We start from the raw sequence: 22102 nt of genomic DNA on the forward strand, positions 1-22102 counted from the left end.
GCATGATACCCTGGAACCCTCTTGAGTTATACCTTCCTTCCAACGAGAAGGAGGCGGCGGGCTCGGTGGGCTCGGCGAACTCGTCCATTGACGTCGTTCGGGTCAATCCGTGTTCAACTGCCTGGGACGCGAGAATCTCAGTGAGGGCCTTACTGCTCGCAGTGGCTTCGCCGAAGTAGGTGGTTGAGACGTGGAAGGTATCATTATCGTCGTCCTCGTGGTCGAAGTCGAGCTCGTCGAAGTATCGAATCAGCGCCTCAGTGTCGCTCTCGTCGTTGGCTGCGGTGTTGTGAGTGGAAGACTCGACGGAAGGCTCAATGCCCTCGTAGAAATCGAGGAATTGAAAGTAGGTGCGGTTGTTGGTATCTTGACTGTCGCGATTGCTTCTCATTGACTTAAACTTGTCGTACGCCTTGCGGCGGTCTTCCTCGGAATGCTTGGTCGACCAACAGCCGGGCTTGTGACAGACGTAGCACTTCTTATTACGCTGAGGACCACGTCCAGGGCGACCTCGAGATCCAAATCGCGCTTCCTTCCCTTGACCACGGTATGTTCGGTCGGTCCAGAACGACTCGGGGGTGTTGTTGTTGCTGTCGACGGAAGGACCGTGTAGGTACTGCTGAGGCTTTTCGCGTTCGCGTTCGCGCTCGATGGTATAGATTGAGGCGTTCAATTGACGGACCACACCCTGGAAGGTCTCTTCAGGTGCGAGCAAGACGTGGCGGCACTCTGGAATGCCTTCACAACAGTTAAGTAGTTGATCTCGCATGTTGAAGCCAGAACCGAATGGGGCAAGAGCGTCGTGTAGGATTGAGATCCGCTGGACGAGCTCTTGAAGCACTTGTTGGCCCGACTTGCCCGGGTTCTCGCGGGCTATAGAACGGTAGTTAAGATCGCGAAGCTCGGTGAGGTATGTGAGTCGAGTGGAAGGAGGTTCGAAGTAATCCCTGACCTTGTGGCACATGTCGTCGAAGGTCATGGTCGTGCTTGATTGACTGAGGTTGTCGAAGTAGAAAGATGCTGCCCTGCCTTTGAGCATCTCGGAGAAGGCACCTGCGTAGCCAGACTGGTCGATCCCTGCCTTACGGCAGAGGTCTCTGAATATGGCCACCTTCTTCGTGAAGATCTCGTACTTGTCGCCGCCGTACTTGCGCTCATCGGAGTAGAGCTTGGCTAGGGCAACAAGGGAGCGAGTGTCGGGCATGATGTTCTCGGAAGGAAGGTAGGGATGACATTGCTGACGTACGAGGTGTTCGTCGAGTATGGTATTACCGAGGAGCTGTTGGCCCGAAGGAGGAAGGTCGTGGCCCAGCGGGTTCGATGTGACCGGTGGAATCGCGGGTTGGGCAGGAGGTCGAGCTTGAGGTCGAGCGGGTGTTCGAGGAGGAGGGGCAGTGCCTCTGACTTCGTGAAGGAGGTCTGCCGTCGAAGTGCTGTCGGGGAGCAGCGTGGCAAGGAACTTGAGGTCTTTCGTAATCTCGCGAAGACGGGCAGACTTGTTGCGGGCCGCGTGGATTTCCTCGTCGGTCCACGTCGGCATATTATCCAACTCGACTAGCCGGCAGAGCCGGTGGTGGTAGCCTCCTGTAGCGCTGCCAACGTTAACTCCATTGTCAACAAGGTAGTCCCTCAACTTCTTCAAGATCGGGCTACCGATGAGCTTGATGTCATCAGTGGTCCACATCTCAAAGTCCGCCTTGTATTCCCTCCACAGAAGCTCGCCAATGAGGTTGGGCTGACGCTCGTAGCAGGCGAGGATGCAGAGCGCAATGCTCTTGGCTTTCTCAGGTGTCAGTTGGCCCGCGTCGAACTCGTAGTTGCCCCATTGCTCAAGGTCGACCTCGTGGTAGTGCTTGGGTGGAATTGGAAACGGGGACTTGACGGGCGAGGCTGGGTGACCTCTAGGCGAGGGAGGCGACGACGGCGTCGCAGAGTCTGACGTTCCGGCCATGGTAAGCAAAGTGCTGGAAGATGGAAAGTGTGTAATCAGAGGAGTATATTGTATGAGGTTGACTTCAGAAGAGACAGAAGTAACCGCGAGGCAGCTCGACGGCCACACTTAACTCGGCGGTCAGCGTCGACGTTAAGCCGCGTAATCGAAGCGTCGTTTACTTGATTGGCCACGGATTCCGTTTGTTGAAAAATTCTGCTGCTTCTGTTTGACGGGCTGGAAGGTCGAAAGGTTGGCGAGGAAGCCGGAAGGTCGTGGAATCTGGCTTGGCGGTGATTTCACAGCAAACGGTCGATGCTCTCGTCTGACAAAACCCAAGGGTCTCTGGTTGTTCTCTTGAGACGGAAGGAGGCAAAAACGAGGTCGTAAAAATTGCCGCTCCTCGTAGCCGTAATTGGAGCTCGGCAAGTGGAGTGAGAGCCGTGAGGTCGGACGACTAGAGATGAGGGTATGATGGATTGAAGTTGGTGATCTTGCTGCTTCCGTGGCGGTCGACTGGCGGAAGGGATCGTAATTGACGATATGAGCTCTCGAGGCTTCCGCGATCGAGAAGGTCGAATGTGTGTAGTACAGAACGGACCGGATTCTACCAGTGAGTCCCAGTCACCTAACTTAATAGGTAAAGAGCTGATCACCGAATCGGAACTGACTCTTCTGAAGCCCGTGTGCCTTGCTGATCTGAGGTAGTGGAATTCAACCACTGATCAGTGTTGGTATACACGTCAGCAGGGCAACCGTACGGTTGGAACGAAGTGTCAATAATGGTCTATTATTGCTGCGTCTTCAGGTGGAAGGAGGAGGTTGTGGGCAGAGCCCACGGCCTCTCAGAAGTGGTATGTAAGGGGTCGTTTGTAAGTGCCCATACCGCCTTCCAGATCCACCTTTTCTGCCGACTGCTCAGAGATCCAACATTACCCATCTCACCACTGTTACCTGCGGCGACCGTAACAAAAGTTACCTTGGCTTGGATGTTAGAGGCGACTACAGCAAGGATGTTCTCAGGGAATCCAGCATTCGATCCCAAAGAGGCAGATATGATATCCGCGCCCTCCTCGTAGGCTTGGATGAAACCTTGAGCGATGACATCCTCCATACTGCTACCGCCGCACCCAAAGACCTTGTAGATCCTCAAGCGGGCATCAGATGCGACACCGGGTAGGTCATCGTGAGAGCTCGCAACAATACCGGCGACGTGGGTTCTGTGGCCGGCGCAGTCCAAAGGATCGGCATCAGGCACATACTCTCTCCCAATTTCATAGTCGTCACCAACGAGGTCATATCCGCCTTCGACCTTGAAACCCGCACCGAATCCACCACCGAGATTTGGATGGAGATAGTCGATGCCGGTATCGATAATCGCTACAACGACGCCTTCGCCGCGGTGGCCAAGCTTGTGGACCTTGTCAACGTTGGTGAGCGTATGAGGGTCCCACTTCGGTAGCGGCTCTGACATGATGTCGGAGGCATTGGGCTGCACTGCTGACACAATGGAGACGGGCCATAGCTTCTCGACCTCGGGGAGCGTCTCGATCTGCTGCAGTGAGCTGGCAGTATGGTTGAGAAGGTCAAAAGAGGCGCCATGGAAGATGTCCGAGGTAAAATTCAGCGCGGGTTTGGCCGTGTTGTTGGTGAGTTGCAGGCTTTGGAAAAAGCCATCCGTGTCCTTTTGTATGTTAGCTGAAGGAATTGAGGGCGAGAGTATGAGTGACATACTGGGCTTCCATCTCGCTTTCTGAACTTGGCAGAGCAGGCTGTGGAAAACTGAACTGCAAATCGTCGAGCGGGGGGTGAGAATGGCTTCTTGTCACCCAAGGCCGCTGCAGGAACCTCGGTGGAGAGAGCTGCGGCGCTCAGAAGGAGGGAGACCAAGAGATACTCGATTATGCCAAACGCCATGTTGACTTCAATTGACAAGCGATTTAGGCCGAGGGCTGGATGGGATGGGTGAGAACGCAAACTGGCTTCCACCTTGGACTCGGAAAGAGCTTTTTATGTGCTCATTGCCGAGTGAAATGAACTTCGGCCGGCGGTCTGCCATCTGCTAGATGGTGAGATCCGCGATACGAACTCACGACCCCAAAGAGGGTCCCATATTCTGCAAGTCTAGATTGCCGGTCTCCGGGATGAAGAGCTTTGCAGTGCGAATGGTGTTATCTTGGCTTCCGATGTAACCCTCTATCGGGAAGGTCATGTCATCCGGCGGGATGTTGGATCTTGGCAGGCACGCGCTGCTCTCGCCCGATACCTGTGGTTGAAGGATTGTGCGACCGATCGCGGGCATGGATTCAAATATCTGGGTTTTTGGCCCGGCACTAGGAGGAACAGGCGTAGAGTCACTATAGAAAGAACAACATACAAGGGATTCTCTTCAGCTGAGGATTAATCAGATGATCTGATAAGATGTGTTTGACCTCTAATATCGTCGCCCAGTTTTCCACGACCCACTCGGGGAACTAAAACAAAGTTAATATCACTTAAATCCGCGCGAATTACGCGCCGAGATCGCAGAGTATTGCGGATACAGACCAACAGAGACCACATCAGCGACCAGGGTCATCCGTTTGAGAAGGGGGAATGTGATGCGGGAGAGGATCGATTACCAATAGGCTGACCTTCCGTCGGTGACCCATCAAGACCGTAGATTAACTCATATCCGAGCATTAGTTAGTGACTGCAGTTCGGCGTAGCGCAGTCGCTGCCCGGCAGGTCCGTGATCGTACGTCCTTGTTTTCAACTTTTCTTCGGAATTAGCGTTATTGAGAGCTTCTTCATGTTCAATCATCTAACTCAGATTTTATGTTAGCCAACTTACGAGTGTAGCCATCTTTGAGCACGTGTGTTGGTGAGCTTTAAGTTGAATCATAGACGAGACAGGCACAGTCTTGATGACAGTTTGGGCAGGTGATATCAGTTATAGTTGAGAGTGAGCTGGGGAAGTTGCAAAGTCTTCTTCAGCGAAGTCACGCTCAGATTTGTTTGACATGCTGGCATCCCTCTGCGGCTTAGATGCGGCTTAGATCGATTGCTTCTTTGTTTACTTCGTCTACTTGGAATTTCGAGGCGTGGGCCGACTGAACAGGGAATTGTATCACTTGTTTCAGAATGTCTGAAGAATTAGGGCTTTGTTGTACGACATCCAACTCCCGAGTTCATTGACAAGGCTCTTGCATCAGCTAAGGTATTTCGGTGATACTTGGTTCATTGACCTTGTTGAGCGACTAAAGCGTGATTGTTCGAAGACTTCTTTCACTGAGAATAGCAGAGTCATTGAATCAGTGGCCATGTAGCCCCAGATATCTTATTTAATCTATCAGTCTGTCGCAACTAAATGTTTGCAGTCACAATCATCAACAACTTTTACTTGACCGTCGACGACATCACCAACAAATCTTTAGCCCCCAACACTTACAACACTAGCCCACATTTGACCTAAAAGCATACCTTACTTATCGACTGTTATAACTTCTGATCATCCCTACGCCGTGAGACCGCATCTCATCATCAAGAACTTCACTCTATAGCCCAGTTGACTTCCTGTCAGTCCCATCTATCGACAATGGCCACGCCTACCTACAACTCGACTGAAATCCGTCGCTGGATGGAAGACATGTCTGGTATTATTGAGGACACAAACTCGTCTGACAGAGAGTTTCCAATCTCTGCCGAAACTGACCACACTCAGGTGGCCTTTTCTCGTGCCGTTTCAATCGCCGATCATTCTACTTCTCGAGACGGATCACCGGCAAGTGAATCTGGAGAAACGCTAGCTCTGACGACGAGCTCAACATGCACCAAACGCTCCTCGCAGTCTGAGGACGGGACCGACGACGGAAGTTCTAAGAGACGTAGATGCAGTAACATTGCGTCGTCTAAATTGACGCAAAGCGCATGGGAATCCGCAACTGGTTGTCATATGTACTACCGAAACAACATGAATTATCGCCCAAAGAAAGTGGAAACCGTTATCTCGGCTTACTGGCCGGATATTCGCGATGACTATGCCAGATCACTTCAGGACCCGAGCATCAGATGTTGCATTCCGTGTTCCATTTGTCATGAGAACTGCGCAGACGAAAGTACATCTTGGCACCCTGGCTGGGAACTACCCGTCATCCTGGCTTGTGGCCACATGATTGGGGAAGAATGCCTCAAGTCATGGTTCAGATCGCGAGCCAAAAAGGATGAGCCAAAGGACTGCCCAATGTGCAGAAGGGTGCTACAATGCTCCGAATGCAAGGGGGCCTTCATGTTCTCAATCCTTTGTCACGGTTCTTACGTCCCAAATCTGAAAATCAAAACCTACAGCGAGAAGCAGCCCATGGAGCAGACCATTTGTAACGACTGTCAGGCGGAGACTGACTTCGGGAGTCGCATTCTACAAGGCGAGCATCTTGCCGAACCATTTCCCCGTGGCGGCGCCTCTCAACACATGTTAGATTGGTTCCGCCAAGTAAGAGATGACTTCGAAACCAAACTGAAGTTGCGCCTGGGTGACGGAATGCGACCGATTGATGTCTCCGGTGCGATCCATAAGGAGATTTTCGCCGAGATGGAATCGTGGCTGTATTTTCTAAAGCAGGATGTGACCCACAGAGTGCAGGCAAGCATCGCGGAGATTGAGACAGAGCTGGACGAAACTCACTGGTGGAACCGCGCTGGAGTGGTGAACGAGGAAGAAGAATTTGACATCACCCCGGGCTATGGTAGCCGCTGGCAAGATGGTGATATTCACTATGACGAGGGCTACGAGATCTATAATGGCCGCTGGCATGGCGACGAGGATCACACTGAGGACGGAGGCTATGACGCCGGTAACTACACCTGGTAAGGTTGACTGAACTCCTCAACTTTGCTTGTCAAGTAACCTCACTAGAAGCTAGAGCATTGTTATTTGTATGATCTGATAGATGAAACAAAACTTGTTGGGATATGTGTGGCTGCAGTGGCACACGCGTGACGGTTGAAAGTAGTGAATTCTGACAGAATTCTACTTTATCTATCCGTTGGAAGTATCCCGATCTCCATCCGCCCCGGTCGTGCAGTTAATCTGGAGTAACTTATTGTCCAGATTCTTGCACTCGTACACAGGCGGCTTTCCACTTGGCACTGTGACGGTGACGTTCTCCGCGTGGATATTGCTGCACCGCTATGTCATGAAACTCAAGTTAGTGAGGTGTCCGGTAAGTTAGCTTGCTGAGATGGAGTAAAAGCTTACGTCTGCGGCACTGCAAACAAGGCTTCCGGCTTGCGGGTCTAGCTTGGTTGAGACCGTACCATATATGTTCTTGAGAGTGATGTCGGTAATTGTAAGGTTGGCCTGAAATTACTTTGATCAGCACTTAATACTCGTACGAACGAGAACACAGAGAGGTATTTGACCTACCGGGAACTCTTCGCAGAGTGTCTGGTTCTTCTGCCCGTAGCACTGCGTGATGGTGATGGCCCGGTCGTTGTTAATGTTCTTGAAAAGGTCATACGTCACGTTTCTGACACGTCCGAGACCACCTCCACCATTCAGAAGCGTCTGGAACGCAGTCTCAATACCAGGCCAGACTTTGATGCGAGCGGCATCGCTAGCGTTGGCCATGGTTGTGTTGTAGATATAGAGGTTCTCGACGATATCGGTCTCGCCCTTGTACTGTCCCAGGGAGCCAACACTCATGCCGTGGGAGCCAGTGCAGTCCAGGTTTTGGACGACAACATTGGTGCTATTTGGCTTGAATGACACACAGTCTTCAAAAGCCACCAACATCAGTTCACGAAACAACAAAGGGGATTTCGACGTTCAAGCTGCAAGCAACCAGAACATGCATGGTCGGACTCACCGTCTGTGTTGATAATGACTGAGTTCTGGATTACAATGCGATCGGATCGATAAGTGTCCCAGCCATCGGAATTGGCAATCTTGACACCATTTTGACTCTGTTCCAATCACGTGAGCTCATAAACCATCCTGAGCTGTGCATTGATTGACATACCTGAGCTTTGAGATCCATGTCACTGATGATGACATCGGTGCTGTTCGCAATCAAGTTGAACCACTGGTGTCGTTAGCCGGGAACAATCTCGTTTTGGTAGCCATGACTTACATTGGGAGGATTGCGCATCCGAAGGTGTGACATTGTCGCCCCCTTAGCTCCGTCGAAAGAGAACAACATGGGCCTCAAGAGCTGTTATGATACACGTTAGCACACATTTCGAAAGGTTGTATGACCCGGCATACTCACGCTGCTGTTGGTCTGAATGGCCTCCCAATATGCCTGACCGCGACCGTCAATGACAGACTTATCGTTCCCAAGATCACCATAGATGTTGATATCCTCGCCGCCAAACTTCCAGAAGACTGACTGGTTCTGGAAAGCGAACTTGAAACTGTTTTCGGCCCAGTAGAGGGGATCATCGTTGAACTGGATGTCGCCGGTGATTACTACGTCGATGTGCTTCAGGAAGGTGAGGTCTAACGGAGAGCTGATGAGGTAAGTCTTGTCGAACACAACTGTTCCGCCGTCATTGCACTCCTGGAAAGCTTTGAGGATCTTGGGTGCGTCGTCCTTGCCCTCGGTGCAGCTCGGCTTGATGTAGCAAAAGCGATCTTTGTCTCTGGGAGGTGAAAATGGCATGGCCTTTCCGGTGTTGAAGGGAGCAGGCTCAACCTTAGGGCGCTTGGGAAGCTCATCTTGGGCCGAAGCAATCGACAACAGGCCAAGGGCAGCAGCCCATAGAGCCGAAGAGGTGGTCCGCATCGTAGACAGGCTTGCACACACGCAAAAACGACAGAATGGTGTTAGGAACGGGGGAGCACCATGACTTCAGTCTCAATTCTCGAACCACCCGTCCTCAAATACCCCAAATCCCTAGAGCTTACGTTTAATGAGATGTCACCGGCGGCGGATCATACCATCATAGTTCCCAGATTGGATGCAACAATACGTGGAAGATTTGTGGGGTTCGTGTAAGGTCCCTCGGCCGGTCGGTGGAAGATTTCGCGGACCGGGGTGCGAGCAACATGCTGATTCTTCCCCAAAGAAAGGTCCCTTCAACCTGACAAACCCCTTGCGGCTGAATCCTTCTTACGCTTCTTACGCTTCTCCGCATATTTGATCCATCTGCGCGCGCGGGGTAAATAGGGATGCGGAGAAACTATCAGGGGCAACTTGGCGAGTCAATTAGCGAGCCGGTGGGTGTAATTTGCTTTGCGTTTCCGGTCTTGGCGTGAACATGTTCTTAGATAACACAAGTAGAAGGTATTTTCTAAACCGCCGAACTCTAGGCATCGTCATCCTACGGCAATCTCGGGATGCGAGCTTGGCCTTAAGTACTATGGCATCCAGATGTCTTCAAAGAAGTCAAGGGGCATCCAAGGTGTAAGTAGTATCAATATGATAATATGCAAGGCAGGCCCGTGAGCGACACATTTGTAGTGATCAAGGTCAGTCTAAGTCCCAGGATTAGTAGTTCGGGTTTGAACTGGGCAAGTTTATTCTGTGCAAATTGAACAAAATATTGACGTCTAGAATCTCTTGACTCTTGACTAGAAGCCCCATTCTGCTTCATCGCCTGGATGGGTTGTCTAAGGCAAGAGGGGGCTCTTTGTATTGAGTTTAAACATGAAAGGGTAGGCTGTCTTAATCTGTTCTGGAGTACTAAACAAGTCATGTAGGATTTTGCATAGGGTATATGAATATCGACAAATGGCTTGTTCTTTCTTATTCAGGACATATAACTTGACAAAGTTGACTCATGGAGGAGATGTAGAAGTTGAATGGACTATTCAAAAAATGTTACAAAGAGGATTCGCTGCTAGCAGAGGGGTATCAAATGTTGTAGAAACCAGCCGGTCGACCTTGATCATATCCCTAATATCTTTCCTCTAGCCCTGAGACCTAATCACGTTATGATTTCCTAGCAACTCATTTCCCCACAAGCCTTAAATATTACAGAGTTTGCTTCTCAGTACTTAGGTATGAACAAGTCGGAACAACAAAGAGAATTATTCATGATCTACATGATTGCGGCAGGCTGCATGCGGGGCTAGGGATTGTTTGACTCAGGGAACCCGTGTCCGATAGCGTTGGGGCGGCGGTGGCTGCTGGCGACGTACTGGCCCATTGAACTTGGGTTTCCATGCGTCGTAACGATTGATGTGATAAGTTGGCGGTGGCGGCCCTTGTGGCATCTGAACGTACTGCATTCGCCGGCCGGCCCGGCCCGGATGAACAGGTGGGGGTGCCCTCGGCGTCCTAGGCCCCCGGGACCCGGTAAAGCCGCTTTCGGAGGAAGAGTCATAGTCGTACAAGGAGTCCCAGTCCGGCGGCGGTCCTGGTCTTCTGTTATTTTGAGAAATGCAAAACCAAGCAATAAGAGCGATGGCAACGAAAGCGACGATGCCGCCCAGAATGCCCCCTATCTGTGCGCTTGATAGGGATCCGCTTGATCGGTCCGGAGGAGGTGGATCCGCGGTCGGAGAAGCGGCCGATGGCGGATCAGCCGGGTTGCCATCGGAGTATGATGTCGGTGGCCCACTGCCTAGTGTAACGTATGTGACGAAAGTTGAGCTCGGTCGATAGATCGTCTGAGTTATGACATGGAAACCTGTCTCTTCCTGTCGGGCAGCAACAGGAAGAGGGGTTTCGCGGGGTTGCAGCGCAATTGGAGTGGGAGAGGTATGCATCGCTGACGGGATCTCATCAGGTTGGTTGGTAAGCGGCCTATTCGTGATTATTGGCCAAGGCGACAAGACCTTACTGGATGAAATAAGATGAAAAAGTAACTGGACGGTGAAGTGTGGCAGTGAACAAGGAATGACACGGTTTAATGTCAGGAAATCGAAGAAGCCACAGATAGCAGGAAAAAGGAAAAAAAGTGCAAGACGTGTCGTTCTTATCCAAGAATTCAGAAGCAGGCTGTGGTCCGCAGACAAAGTTGCGTACCATCTTACAATTCCTCACGGGTGCCAAGTAGCATCCAGCGCATAGGTTCATCGCAAGGCCAAGACTAGGCAAAAGCGCGACTCCTACGAACTAGCTGCAGCGACACAGGCAACACCACGCCCCAGGACACTTTGGATAAGACGCCCAAGACGCGACTAACCTTGTTTTGACACTTCTTTGCCCAGACTTGTCGATGTCGTACGGCTGCGCCTGACACATCCAGAGACCTGCAAGCAGGCTGCAAGCCATTGAGGCTGGCCAGTGGGAGACCGACAGCGTGGTGCCATGAACATGCAAAATGCGCACATGATTCTGCCAGTCAACACTTGAGATAACTGGGGGTTAGAGGCCAGATCCACCAATGAGCTGAGTTAGTTAGGCTGAGGTGCAGGAGTTTTGATCAACCGAACCAATGCCCTCGAGTTGCGGACAGCCATTAGCAAGTACCGCACAGTCAGACATCGTATACACACCCACACGGGGGCCGGCCCGTCATGTTGGATCTGTGTGGGTAAAACCCTGGCCTGGAGTGCTCATGTGGTTAGCTCGAGTGAGACACGATGTATATCAACCACGGCGGCATCTTAGTTGCCGGACCTCCTTCGCGTATGCGAATTTGGCCCCCAACTCTCTACTCAGACTAACATCAACCTACGCAGACACTAACGCAGTCATTGCATCAATCCAGTTTGGACAAGAGTATGTCCGTCATCACGATCACAGAGATAAGACCGGAAGGACACGGCAATTATTTGAACAAATCCCGACGAAGTTAATTGCTACCTCAACGGGTGACGCGATGCCGGACCTCATCGCTACTATTTCCAGGTGTCGTCACGTCCTTGATCGTGCTCGATCTATCCTTTGCACCCGCGAACCCAAGGCGTCATTTTGAATCTCATTTTTATCCCCCAAAGTTACACCACGCCTGAAAAATATTACATGCCCCCAAAAGTACACGAACGAAAATAAAGAGACGAAATCATCATGCCAAAGTGCCAGAAAGCGTGTGCGCGCGCGGATCGCCGGTTTTATAAGTCCGCGGTGAAACCGTGAAAATTCATTCAAAGACTGAAGAACAGAATTGCGTTCGATCAACGGGGGCCAGGCGAGCGAACTTCAACCTCTCTGACAGAGTATCAATGGCAGCATCTGTGAAGTTCTGAGTCAGCTATTTGTTCTGTTTCGTTTCATCGGAGAAAAATCATCAAACTTACTTTTACTTCGATCGGACTTTAGCAAGATTACGCGACGGCTCTCTTCCCCTCGCGGAAAGGGAAAAAAGACATTGTCCCACCTATTTCCTCCTCTCAGCTGCGCCGGCGCGGTTCGGTTGAGCCGCAGCGGTAGGGTTGTTGTCGACGATGATACCGACGCCGGCACCGCCCTCGCCGTTTCCGAGCTGGATCTTGGGACCCTTTGTAAGCGCGGCCTCGGCGAACGTGAGGGCACGATCGAAGCCGCTCTGGCGCTTCTCCACCCTCTTTGTAGTATCCCGGCCTGCAACGATGCCTTGTTGAGCGGCTCCGGGCGCGCCAACGCCGGCAGCGGCGGCGGCAGCGGCTGCTGCGCCTTCGCCTCCGGCGGCGCCTCCCTTGCCCTTTCCAGCCTCCGCCTCGCCTCCGAATGTGAGCGCACCATCACCGACTACCAACGCAGGGGAGTATGCGCCGAGGTTGATGTTCAGGGGTGCGGGGGCGGCGTTGATCCCTACGGCCAGGACGGCCAGGGTCATGAGGGTGCTGGTGATCTGCATGGCGAAAGATTGGAAGATTGAATTGAAAGATTGGGTATCGTGTGTCGGCGCAGCCGGTAAGTATTTCTCTCCTCAAGAGGTGTTATTAGGAAGTAGTATTGGAAATTAAGGGGTTTCCTTTGGTGGAGGAGAATCGAAGAATCAAACCAAACAGCACAACTGAAGTGAGGAGGAAAATAAAGGAAGATGACGGAAAGACAGGTAACAGCACACGCGTCAACGAGTGGCAAGGCAAGGTGGGAGGAGAGAGCGTAATGAAGGAAATCCCCACGGAGCGCCAAGAAGAGGTTCAAATACCTGACGTGGAGAACCACGACCAGATCCAGAACCTGAACCAGTGAGAGAGTGTCACAGGTGAGAAGTTGGAATGTGGAGGATGGCACAAGAGAGGCGCGGAGACCATACCATTCGGGGTTGCGGCGCCGTCATGCGTGTCAAGACCTGCCGCTGCCAAGGCCAAGCGGCTCTATCAAAAATAGAAGCTCTTCCAGGTGCCTTGAACAAGAGATGATAGATTCTTGGGCGGCCTAAACACCTGGGACTAACAGACACACGGACCTTGAGGGGTGGTTTCCGGGTTGGAATTCGAGGAGAAAGATTGAAGAGCCGTGGGTTGATCCAGGGGGACCATGTGGTTTCCATCGATGGTATGGTGATGGTGGTGGTGGTTACGCGGGATGTGGTGGAGAAGTGCGTCTGAGCGGAGGTGAAACGGTCCAAGTCCCAAGACCTCCAACGACGAGGGCTCCCCGAAACCATATAGAGTCTTGGCAACTGGGCTGGATGCGGCCCAGGCTTTACTGAGAGGCGGCTTCTTTTTACGGGAGCGCTGCATCTTCTCCTCTGTTGCCCACGTTGTTGCGAAGTAAAGATAGATGAAGCTGATGTTTTACGTTGGGGCACGAGGGGTCGTCTACCGAGGATACGATCTGCGACCTGCCGCAGACTAGCAGCTGCAAAGCCGTTTTACTATTCACAACGCCGACGCGAGATATCAGTGAATTACTTAGTAGAACCATAGTCCACACTTGAATGCAATGGTTACAAGATATTTGCTTGCCGAAGGCCAAGGACCGGGTGTTTCCCAAGACAATTGGCTTGGCCAACGATCGAGATACCAAGGCCGCGCCCAAGACTTCCAAGAGATCACCTTCTACGGCCATAACTGCACATACCATTTACTCGACCGAAATTGACGTCGCATACGAGGGTATGCCATTCCAGCCTCAACACCGCTTCCCCGGCGTGGACGCTGATTGGACCGGGCGACGTTTCTTCGAAGCCGGGATCTAAACCTACTCCTACACCGACCCGGGTCGACGAAGTCAGTCAACACTGGATTTGAGGCATTTCTACTCTAAAGCAAAAGAATTCGCAATGGCGATCTGACATTGACAGCTCTTGGTAGAAAGAAGTTCAGAATGATTTTGTGCACGCCGAGAAAACTCTTATTATTTGCTGGGTGAACGGGAGGCCCATGTCGAACTTGACACTCTGATGCATTGACTAACCGCTAACGATGAGAGACTGGTCGCTGATCGTGTCTGAATAGGCTAGGTTGAGCCGTTCCACAGCTCTTCCTTGCAACGGCGCGTACCACCGGCAGAAACACACTTGAGTGTGAAACCTTGCGTCAGAAAATTTGTGTCTACGGCAGCCCCTTGAGTCTTGCAGATGTCTAGCTGACTCGGGAGCATAAAACAACTGCGATCCCACCGGTGATTGCATGCACTTGCAGAGTCGCATACGAGCTCCCCTTAACTTGCTAGATGTGACTAGAGGATTATTGATTGCCACCATCACGACATATTGAATTCGCACATGTGCGCAACTGGTCACTTCAAGAATGTCATGGCTGGAGCTGAGGCTAAAAATTGGTCTTGGTGTGGTTTAAGTGCTTTTCATATCGCGGGTAGTCCTCACGGATGACTGTATGTAATCATTAGCAGTCTTACGGCAGACGGGGAACCTACCAGCCCGAAGCCAGACTTCCGACGTGAATCTCATGCAATACGGTAGTGATCTGTAATAGGAAGGTGTAGACAGTGTTGTCTGGGAGGCTGAACCGGTTCCGAGTTCCCTAGCGATCTTCAATGACGTCCGGTCTGTCTAAAGAAAGAATCGGAGATTTACCATTGGCCTGGGCACCCATGACTGCGTACGCGTTTCACGATGACTAGTTTGAACAGAGAGAGAACAACTGCGGCTGGTATCGACACCGATTCTCGGGCTTTATCTATCCTTATAACGTGGAACATAAGAGCGACCGTCACTTGCGGTCATCTCCCTGCACCTGCATAAGCCTGTATGCCCAAGGAATTATCGAGATCTACATATTGAAGCTTTTCGACACGCCAAGAACTATCTAGTTTGACGCCATCAATTTTCAGAATGGTTGAAAATGCGATCTAACACCTTGAGGATGCAATTTTGAGGTACATCAAACTCGGATGGGTCTGAAAAAGACCTCGATATGATGCTAGTCAGATTCCTTTCAGTCTAGTCTAGGTAGTCTTGCTATGGTCTCTGGTGCATATGCTGAGTCAATCCTGAGCTTCTGTTTTCCTGCCATGTCCCATTGACTCATCCCTTTTGGTTCGCCACCTAGCCTACCCGACCCTCACGCGTACTTGACGATTTACAGCATGTGCAAACCTATAGGACTCTTAGGAGACATGACGCCCGGTGTCCAGCATCTCCACCCAGGCATCCTGCTTCTTCTGTTCAGCGGTCGGCGTCAGCCAAGTATATTTCTGATAGATATAATCACTATGCGCAATGTCTCGAATCTGCTTCATAATGTTATCCAGCGCGGGTACTCGCTTGTAATCGCTGTAGTCTTTCCCATCCGGTTTGTGGTCGTACCTGGGAGCCCAAACTGCGCGAGACCTGGTCTCGCTGAGGATGGCTCTCATCAGTGAATTGGTCGCTCTCTCGACGCGCAGAGCGCGGCACCTGAAGCAGCACGAAGGGCGGGAGGCGCCCTCGGGGGTGGTGAGAGGGAACTTGTCGAGCTCTGCCATGGTCCTAGGCAAAGGCAACCCCACCATGCCTAGATCTTGGCAGCTCTGAGCGCACTGCGAGTAAGGGCCAATCAAGCCCGTACAGTAGGGGCACTTGGGTTGACCGACGTTGTAGAGATTTACAATGTGTTTGACGCATGCTTCACACAGGATATGGCCGCAGACGAGAACCATGGCCCGGTTCGAGTTCTGGCCGGGCGTGGCGGTCATGGATGTTGAGCATTTGGGGCAAGGGGCGGCGAACTGTTGCAGGGCTGTGTCCGAGGCCATCCAGGACTTGATTTCCGGCCAAAAGACCTTGCGGACCTCTTCACGTTTGTCGGACATGGCGACCGCGTCCGAGGGTACGAGACGGTCGACTGGCCCTTGTCCAACTGGCATGTACGGCTGCACGGGCTGTTGGGGTGGGTATCCGGACGGCATTTGCGGCTGCGCGGCCTGTTGAGGTGGATATTCGGCCTGCCTCTGTGATTTCTGAAGGCTCTGGGGAGAAATCTGGTGTGGAGCGCCGGTAAGCGGGCGGCTCGCCGGAGCTGATGGATTCGAGTTCCATCGGTTGCCGGTAAAAGCATCGTTGCCTTCGCCGATATCAAGAGACTCGTCGACGGATGCGGCGACAGAAGAGGCTCCGTGGCTACCTCCGCTGCTGGCCTCGCCGAGACCTCCACCAGAGCCTCCGCCAAAGTGCATGTTGCGAAGCTTTTGCAAGGTTTCTCTGTCCATGTTGTTGTAGGGTTTGTTGGCTGCTCTAGCTAGACGGATACTGAAGTCGTTAGATGCAAGAGGATCTGAGACTGTCTCGATGAAGTCGTCGAGAACATAAGAATTGGCAAGTTGGGATCCTCGAGTCATTTTATGTGAATGGTGTTTTCATCCTCTGAAGACATCGATGCTCCCTAGTTGGTGTCAATTAGCTGCCTGCTTTGTGTCGCTTAGGCGCGCTTCTTTCGACGGGATAACTCCCGGTGCCATTTGGTAGATTCGCGAAAGAAAAGGACGGATCGACCGGCGTTTCTTTGACCATAAACGTCCTTACAGCCAACTTCGAGGTAGTCTTGGCCTTTTTGCTGTTGCATCGCAACAGGAGCCAACCGGTTGCAGTCTACAGCGGTCTAGATGGTTCGCTGCAATGCCCTGCGCTGTATCCCTGAGCTTCATAAGTCTTATTTCTTCGTCTCGGATCTCCTGCTCCAGAAAACATTTTTGGTCTCATCGAATGTCACGGAACCAACGAGCTGGGACTGGAGCAAAATCTCCGAATATTTCAATCCCACTGCCCTTGCAACGTCAGACGTTGCGCAAAAGCTTGACTGGGGGCTTCTTGATCCATTGTGATGCTATATTTTCGGGGCGTTTTCCCATTGTTCCAACGGTTGGGGCGAGTACCGACTGGGGTGGACTTCCGAGTTCGGGCGCTGGGCGATTCGCCTTGGAGGGTGTCTCAGTCTCGACAGTTTCCGCTCCCAGATTCTCGAACACCGTAGCAAAGAGCCGAAAGATGAATGCCAATGTGCTAGGCAGAAGGCTTTTGTAGAGATGGGCATCCCGAGTTATCCAGCCCAGCTTTCCTCCGCGTAAGCTTCGCCATGGCTTGGTAGGAGGCACAAGCCTGGAATACTTGATTTAGCTTTCTTCTACTCAGGCCAAGCAGCAGAGGTTCCACGCCGGTGGAACCCGCCGAGCCGCTGGCTTAGTGGACTCAGGACGGGAATTATGTTATGGAAACTCAAATGCAGCAAACTTGCCGTCATCGAAGAATCCATTCACCTCAGCCCTACAGCACAGAGTCGCCAGCAAGTTACTGACGTCAATCTTGAATTCAGATGACCCAGACGGACGCAACGGCGGAATGCTAAGGAATGTCTCCCTTGGCTTATGTAGTGTCTCTACTTTACAACGCGTCACCATCGAAGAGACATTGGGGGGACGAGTGCCCTTTAAGTAATCCTTATGCCACTGCGTGATGCCTGACAACCACCCTGCAACTTTCTTAATTTATCGGTACCCCAAAGATCCCCATTGAGCAATCAAAAGGGCCTAATTCCAATACCCTTGCTTCCGTTACCCTACCACAAGCTCTTCGACTGGAACCTATTCAATATGTCAAAGAAGTACCCTGCTCCCGACGCGCCAGTGGTGCGGATGATAGTGCTGGAGACCGACAACCCTCACCCCGACACCCATGCGGCGAAGGGTAGCTTTGGAGAAATTCTGCACACTCACTTCCAGCATGCTGGCGCTGAACACGACCCGCCGCTGGGAGTCGATACGGACCAGAAGTTCGTAGTAGAGGATAAGGGGGCACAGTCCCAACATTTGAGGATTTCGACAGCTATCAAGGCGTCTTAATCACCGGAAGCATGTATGACGCACACGGAGACAATCCCTGGATTCTCAAGCTCCTCGGAGTTCTGCAAGGTTGGTCACCACCCAAGCCACTGCGCTTCGCAGACACCCGCAACCAGCAGCACTGACTCCGGACAACAGAACTTTGGGAGCGCCGGCCGGATCTCCACTTGAGCGGCGTATGCTTCGGCCACCAGCTTCTCAACCGGATGCTCGGCGCCGAAGTCGCACCAGCGCCTTCGGAAGACTGGGAACTAGGCCACTGCCGAATTGAGCTTTCGCCGGTGGGCAAGCAGCTTTTCAAGACGGAAGATGATCATGTGCACCTCCACCAAATGCACCAAGACCAAGTCGTCGCGCCACCTACTACCGAGAGCTCCAAGGGCCTATTGAAGCCGAGCAACAAGGTGGATGTGTGGGGACACAGTGAGCACACCAAGGTGCAGGGCGTTTACATCAAGGGTCGGCTTTTCACGTCGCAGGCGCATTTGGCGTTTGATGAGGATATGGTGAAGAGACAAATCCAGATGAGGATTGATAGTGGTGGCATTCAGGACATGGAACATGCGGATCAGGCAGCGGAGACGGCGCATTGGGAACATGACGGTGACTTGGTCGCTGCTGCTATCCTTAGGTTTTTCCATGGCGACGATGATGAGATAGAGTGAGCGTTGATGAGACGTAAGGTTGTACTTGTGCATGTAGGTAGTTATTGTCCTGTTGTGTAGTGGCTTAATAAATTCTGAAGCTAATTCAGCTATAATCCCTTCGAAAAGACCCAACCCAGACTATCGTGTGTATGGTAGCCTATCAAGGACGGATGAACATATCCGATGTTTGTTCCTCACATCCAAACCGCGGCTCAATTATCAAACTCACTATGCAATCTTTCTCAGATAAAAGACCTGAAAAGGATACTGATGTGTTGACCTAGGTAAGTAGTCACCTCTCGTCCGTTCAGGTAATCCGCACGACGCCTTGGCCCTGTTGGAACTTGGCGGGAGGGATACATCCTCGCCGACCTTCCCTTTACGACCATTAGAAGACGATCTTGAAAGCATTCCCGATGCTTAAGCGGTGATTATGCTGGTGAAAACGAATCATTCACACATTGAATCCCACAGGCATGCAGCGTTCCATCCGTGCTACCTTGAACTGCACTTTCTGGCATGGCTGCTGTTGGTCAGCGGCTATCATCATAGCGCGTGACTACATTCGTCAGCATGAAGCTTGAAGATGGTATGATTATTGCAGAGCTCTAAATATAGATGGTTGGATGGCTGCAGAAAAGAAAATCTGGGGAAGGAATCTTTACCGTTCATTAGTACCTATAAGAAGGCGGACTTGCTCTCAGTCTTAAAGGGCTAGTGAGTAGTATCACAATTGAGTGTCACTATAGGCAATACACTCCCGCTACAACTTCGTCGTCTCGCAGGATGTCTCCAGCAGTCACAATTCCTGGAGTTCGGACAGAGTTTGTCTACAGAAAGCCACCGCCAACGCCGGAGTTCCTCGACACGCCAATCAATCTCTACTCCGATGCAGACAACTACAGAGACAAGCGTGAAGTATTTGTTCGCGATATCCGCCCTGATATGTTTCAGTTTAAGACAGAGAATGATGGTCTAGAATTTCTGAAGCATGAAGTTGATATCAAAGACTGGTCCAACGAGGATGAGATTCGAGAGGTGATGCTGAGAGAAACGGAAGAGTTACTCAAGAGACAGTGAGGACTTTTACTTTCATCATGCTCTCTGCCCTTTCGTGATCGGTCGATGAAATGGCTGACCGTTTTTGGGAATCAGTTTCAACTCCAAGAGAGTATTCACGACTGTTCAGCGAATTCGACACTCCGATTCAAGTGGAGTCAGGAAAGATACCACACCAGTCTACTCTATCCATGCCGACTTGACCGTCCGCAGTGGCTTGGAACTCTTAGAAAACACCGCAGCCAACATGGAACCTCTGCCGAAATCTCTGCCTCCTAAGGGCCGAGTTCTTCTGGTCAACGTATGGAGGCCTCTGAAGGCCATCAAGCGTGACCCGATTGCCTTTCTAGTGCCTAGAAGCATCAAACTCGAAGAACGACATGCACAAATCTTCTCACAGCCTGAGGGGAAGTTCAAGGTCTTTGGGAGAGATGCCCAAGACTTCTGGCTGGATACTGCCTCCTACAGCAAGGATCAGGATTGGGTGTTCCTGGATCATCAGCAGCCAGATGAGCCTGTCTTGTTCCTTCAATGGGATAGTGCCGGATTAGAGAAGTTCGAGTCAAAGATGGCTGTGTTTCATAGTTCTTTCGAGGATTCGCGGTATATCAACGACACGGAGAGAGCAAGTATTGAGATGAAATGTCTCGTTTTCTTGAACGAGTGAGGCGGGCGATGACAAACAAGCCTGTCAGTTGATGTCAGAAAGTTTGTTCCTCATATTGATGCCGTTAGTTCTACACAAGAGTTGAGCGAACACACATGCAATCCATGATCGGAATTTAGATTCCACGGTTGCATTGAATTATAGGCCTTAAAGCCGCAATGGCAATTTCAAGCTATAAAGATCATTACAATTTACTTGAGCCAGTCTTGGCCTTGCTTGGATCTGACCAAAGCCTTCCTTGAGTCTCGCCTCTGTCCAACGCATCAAGTCCCGCCGGAATCTCTGCGAAGGGGATCTCTTTCAGCTCAGGCTCGATTGACTTGTTTGCCAAGAGCTCAAAAACATCTCTCAAGTCCCTTTCGCTCGCTCCAAATGACCCTATCAAACTAACACTACGACCAATCAAAGCGTAGCTAGGGATGGTGATCTCGGAAGCTGCAAGTCCAACAACCACAACTTTGCCCCCTTCGCTCACTTTCTCAATGGCTTGTTTGGTTGTCTCCCCTGTACCGGCAAAATCAACAATGGCATCAAATTCCACATCCGTAGCGTCGTCGAGGCTCTTGAAGCATCCACTAGCACCCAACCTCTTTGCTTCTTTAAACTTGGACTCGGATATGTCGATGCCGTAGACTTCGGCCCCCTTGAGGACTCCAAAACCGAGACCAGACATCCCAAGGCCACCGATGCCAATGACGCCGATCGTCATGCCCGGTTTTGCAGCGGCTTCGATCACCACAGCGTGATAGGATGTCGCCATGGCATCGGTCGCCACCGCAGCTTGAGAAAATGGGAGGCCGTTCGGGATGTGGACTAGTCTTGCCGCTGGTGCCAGTACATATTCTCCATAACCACCGTCAAATCCAAGACCAATTGCCATTGTCCAGTCTCGAAGTTTGATGGGGTATGAGAAAAGGCCGACAGTAACGCGATCGCCGGTTTCGAACCCTTTTACATCGGGACCGAGAGCTGTTATTACTCCGGAAACTTCGTGGCCGAGAGTAATAGGTCGCTGGATAACCCCATCGGGGCTTTTCAATATATGGCAGTCTGAATGACACAATCCGGCTGCTTTAACTTGCAGCTGAACCCAGCCCGGGCCAGGTTGAGGAATCGGTAGATTTTGAAGTTGTAGGCCGCCGCCTTGCTCCACGAACTGAAATGCTTGCATTTTGATAAGCTTGTCGTCCAGGCTCGTTCAAGTTGGCGCGTCAAATATTCAACATCAGGTGGGGGTCGACCTATGCCGAGATTTTATGCTTATGAGGCGGATCTTCACCCCGCATTTTGAATACCACACCGAATCCCGCCGGAGTGACGTTTACTCTCCGGGGGTGGCACGTGTGACAAATCATGCAACATAAGATGCGACGCCAGCCGAATCTAAGCTGCGGACGAGCCAACGGCTGTCGTCTTACAGCGAGGAGTGAATATTGGTCCAGCGGACTCGGGTCCCGAATTTGACACCGAGAGCTCGGCCGGGGCAACTATGGCTACCCACAGCGTTTCGCGGACTTCCTGATACCGCGACCGAGGCACAGTCATGTCGGATAATGCCCACTAATTCCACGTGGTTCGGGAGATGCCCACTTGGCCCTACCTCCGAGCTCTCACTATCCATGGAACTTAAAGTTTGACTCCAGAGTAACGAGTAAGCATCACGGCAAGCTCCGATAGGCAGCGCCGATGGGGTTGGAGGCGGCATTCCCGGGCATGCCAA

At 51.7% G+C, this 22102-nt stretch overlaps 9 protein-coding genes across 9 annotated transcripts; 3 read left to right on the forward strand and 6 right to left on the reverse strand.

Annotated features, from left to right (window-relative positions):
- Positions 1-2864: 2864 nt before the first annotated feature.
- On the reverse strand, positions 2865-3745 carry BDP81DRAFT_296671 (peptidase S8/S53 domain-containing protein; the record flags this gene model as incomplete). The annotated part of the gene is made up of 2 exons (XM_060583102.1): positions 2865-3614; positions 3665-3745. Coding segments are annotated over 2 exons (831 nt in total), but the record flags the coding sequence as incomplete, so codon positions are not given.
- Positions 3746-5459: 1714 nt separating this feature from the next.
- BDP81DRAFT_502736 (uncharacterized protein) lies at positions 5460-6779 on the forward strand (the record flags this gene model as incomplete). The annotated part of the gene is made up of 1 exon (XM_060595573.1): positions 5460-6779. The coding sequence occupies exon 1, from the start codon at positions 5508-5510 to the stop codon at positions 6777-6779; it is 1272 nt and encodes a 423-aa protein (XP_060439753.1). The 5' UTR covers positions 5460-5507.
- On the reverse strand, positions 6627-8788 carry BDP81DRAFT_438801 (exopolygalacturonase). Its single transcript, XM_060591347.1, has 7 exons — positions 8179-8788; positions 8041-8121; positions 7930-7992; positions 7777-7873; positions 7335-7684; positions 7167-7268; positions 6627-7097 (listed from the first exon to the last, which is right to left on the reverse strand). Exons 1-7 carry the CDS (start codon positions 8692-8694, stop codon positions 6948-6950), a joined length of 1359 nt encoding a protein of 452 aa, XP_060439754.1. The 5' UTR covers positions 8695-8788; the 3' UTR covers positions 6627-6947.
- Positions 8789-9998: 1210 nt separating this feature from the next.
- BDP81DRAFT_454207 (uncharacterized protein) lies at positions 9999-11130 on the reverse strand (the record flags this gene model as incomplete). Its single annotated transcript, XM_060592913.1, has 2 exons — positions 9999-10659; positions 11042-11130. 2 exons carry the CDS (start codon positions 11128-11130, stop codon positions 9999-10001), a joined length of 750 nt encoding a protein of 249 aa, XP_060439755.1.
- Positions 11131-12178: 1048 nt separating this feature from the next.
- On the reverse strand, positions 12179-12637 carry BDP81DRAFT_454208 (uncharacterized protein; the record flags this gene model as incomplete). The annotated part of the gene is made up of 1 exon (XM_060592914.1): positions 12179-12637. One exon carries the CDS (start codon positions 12635-12637, stop codon positions 12179-12181), a length of 459 nt encoding a protein of 152 aa, XP_060439756.1.
- A 2477-nt stretch (positions 12638-15114) lies between these two features.
- Positions 15115-16278, reverse strand: BDP81DRAFT_438806 (uncharacterized protein). The gene has a single exon (XM_060591348.1). It carries the CDS (start codon positions 16081-16083, stop codon positions 15304-15306), a length of 780 nt encoding a protein of 259 aa, XP_060439757.1. The 5' UTR covers positions 16084-16278; the 3' UTR covers positions 15115-15303.
- Positions 16279-17579: 1301 nt separating this feature from the next.
- On the forward strand, positions 17580-18756 carry BDP81DRAFT_438807 (GMP synthase). Its single transcript, XM_060591349.1, has 3 exons — positions 17580-17946; positions 17982-18078; positions 18148-18756. Exons 1-3 carry the CDS (start codon positions 17761-17763, stop codon positions 18672-18674), a joined length of 810 nt encoding a protein of 269 aa, XP_060439758.1. The 5' UTR covers positions 17580-17760; the 3' UTR covers positions 18675-18756.
- A 686-nt stretch (positions 18757-19442) lies between these two features.
- BDP81DRAFT_399116 (uncharacterized protein) lies at positions 19443-20382 on the forward strand (the record flags this gene model as incomplete). Its single annotated transcript, XM_060588539.1, has 2 exons — positions 19443-19732; positions 19812-20382. 2 exons carry the CDS (start codon positions 19443-19445, stop codon positions 20380-20382), a joined length of 861 nt encoding a protein of 286 aa, XP_060439759.1.
- A 107-nt stretch (positions 20383-20489) lies between these two features.
- Positions 20490-21619, reverse strand: BDP81DRAFT_438808 (chaperonin 10-like protein). The gene has a single exon (XM_060591350.1). The coding sequence runs from the start codon at positions 21551-21553 to the stop codon at positions 20567-20569; it is 987 nt and encodes a 328-aa protein (XP_060439760.1). The 5' UTR covers positions 21554-21619; the 3' UTR covers positions 20490-20566.
- Positions 21620-22102: the final 483 nt, after the last annotated feature.

Source organism: Colletotrichum phormii, assembly GCF_030913505.1.
Source record: "Colletotrichum phormii strain CBS 102054 chromosome Unknown BDP81scaffold_27, whole genome shotgun sequence".
Taxonomy (NCBI): domain Eukaryota; kingdom Fungi; phylum Ascomycota; class Sordariomycetes; order Glomerellales; family Glomerellaceae; genus Colletotrichum; species Colletotrichum phormii.

Excerpts from the sequence above, each read along its gene's own strand:
- BDP81DRAFT_438801 (XM_060591347.1), bottom strand. The coding sequence starts at position 8,694 with ATGCGGACCACCTCTTCGGCTCTATGGGCTGCTGCCCTTGGCCTGTTG. Across the intron at positions 7,874-7,929 it reads ACATGGATCTCAAAGCTCAG|AGTCAAAATGGTGTCAAGAT; the intron begins GTATGTCAATCA and ends TGATTGGAACAG. Across the intron at positions 7,685-7,776 it reads AGTCATTATCAACACAGACG|ACTGTGTGTCATTCAAGCCA; the intron begins GTGAGTCCGACC and ends TGGCTTTTGAAG.
- BDP81DRAFT_438806 (XM_060591348.1), bottom strand. The coding sequence starts at position 16,083 with ATGCCGTCCGGATACCCACCCCAACAGCCCGTGCAGCCGTACATGCCA.
- BDP81DRAFT_438807 (XM_060591349.1), top strand. The coding sequence starts at position 17,761 with ATGTCAAAGAAGTACCCTGCTCCCGACGCGCCAGTGGTGCGGATGATA. Across the intron at positions 17,947-17,981 it reads ATACGGACCAGAAGTTCGTA|GATTTCGACAGCTATCAAGG; the intron begins GTAGAGGATAAG and ends CCAACATTTGAG. Across the intron at positions 18,079-18,147 it reads GCTCCTCGGAGTTCTGCAAG|AACTTTGGGAGCGCCGGCCG; the intron begins GTTGGTCACCAC and ends TCCGGACAACAG.
- BDP81DRAFT_438808 (XM_060591350.1), bottom strand. The coding sequence starts at position 21,553 with ATGCAAGCATTTCAGTTCGTGGAGCAAGGCGGCGGCCTACAACTTCAA.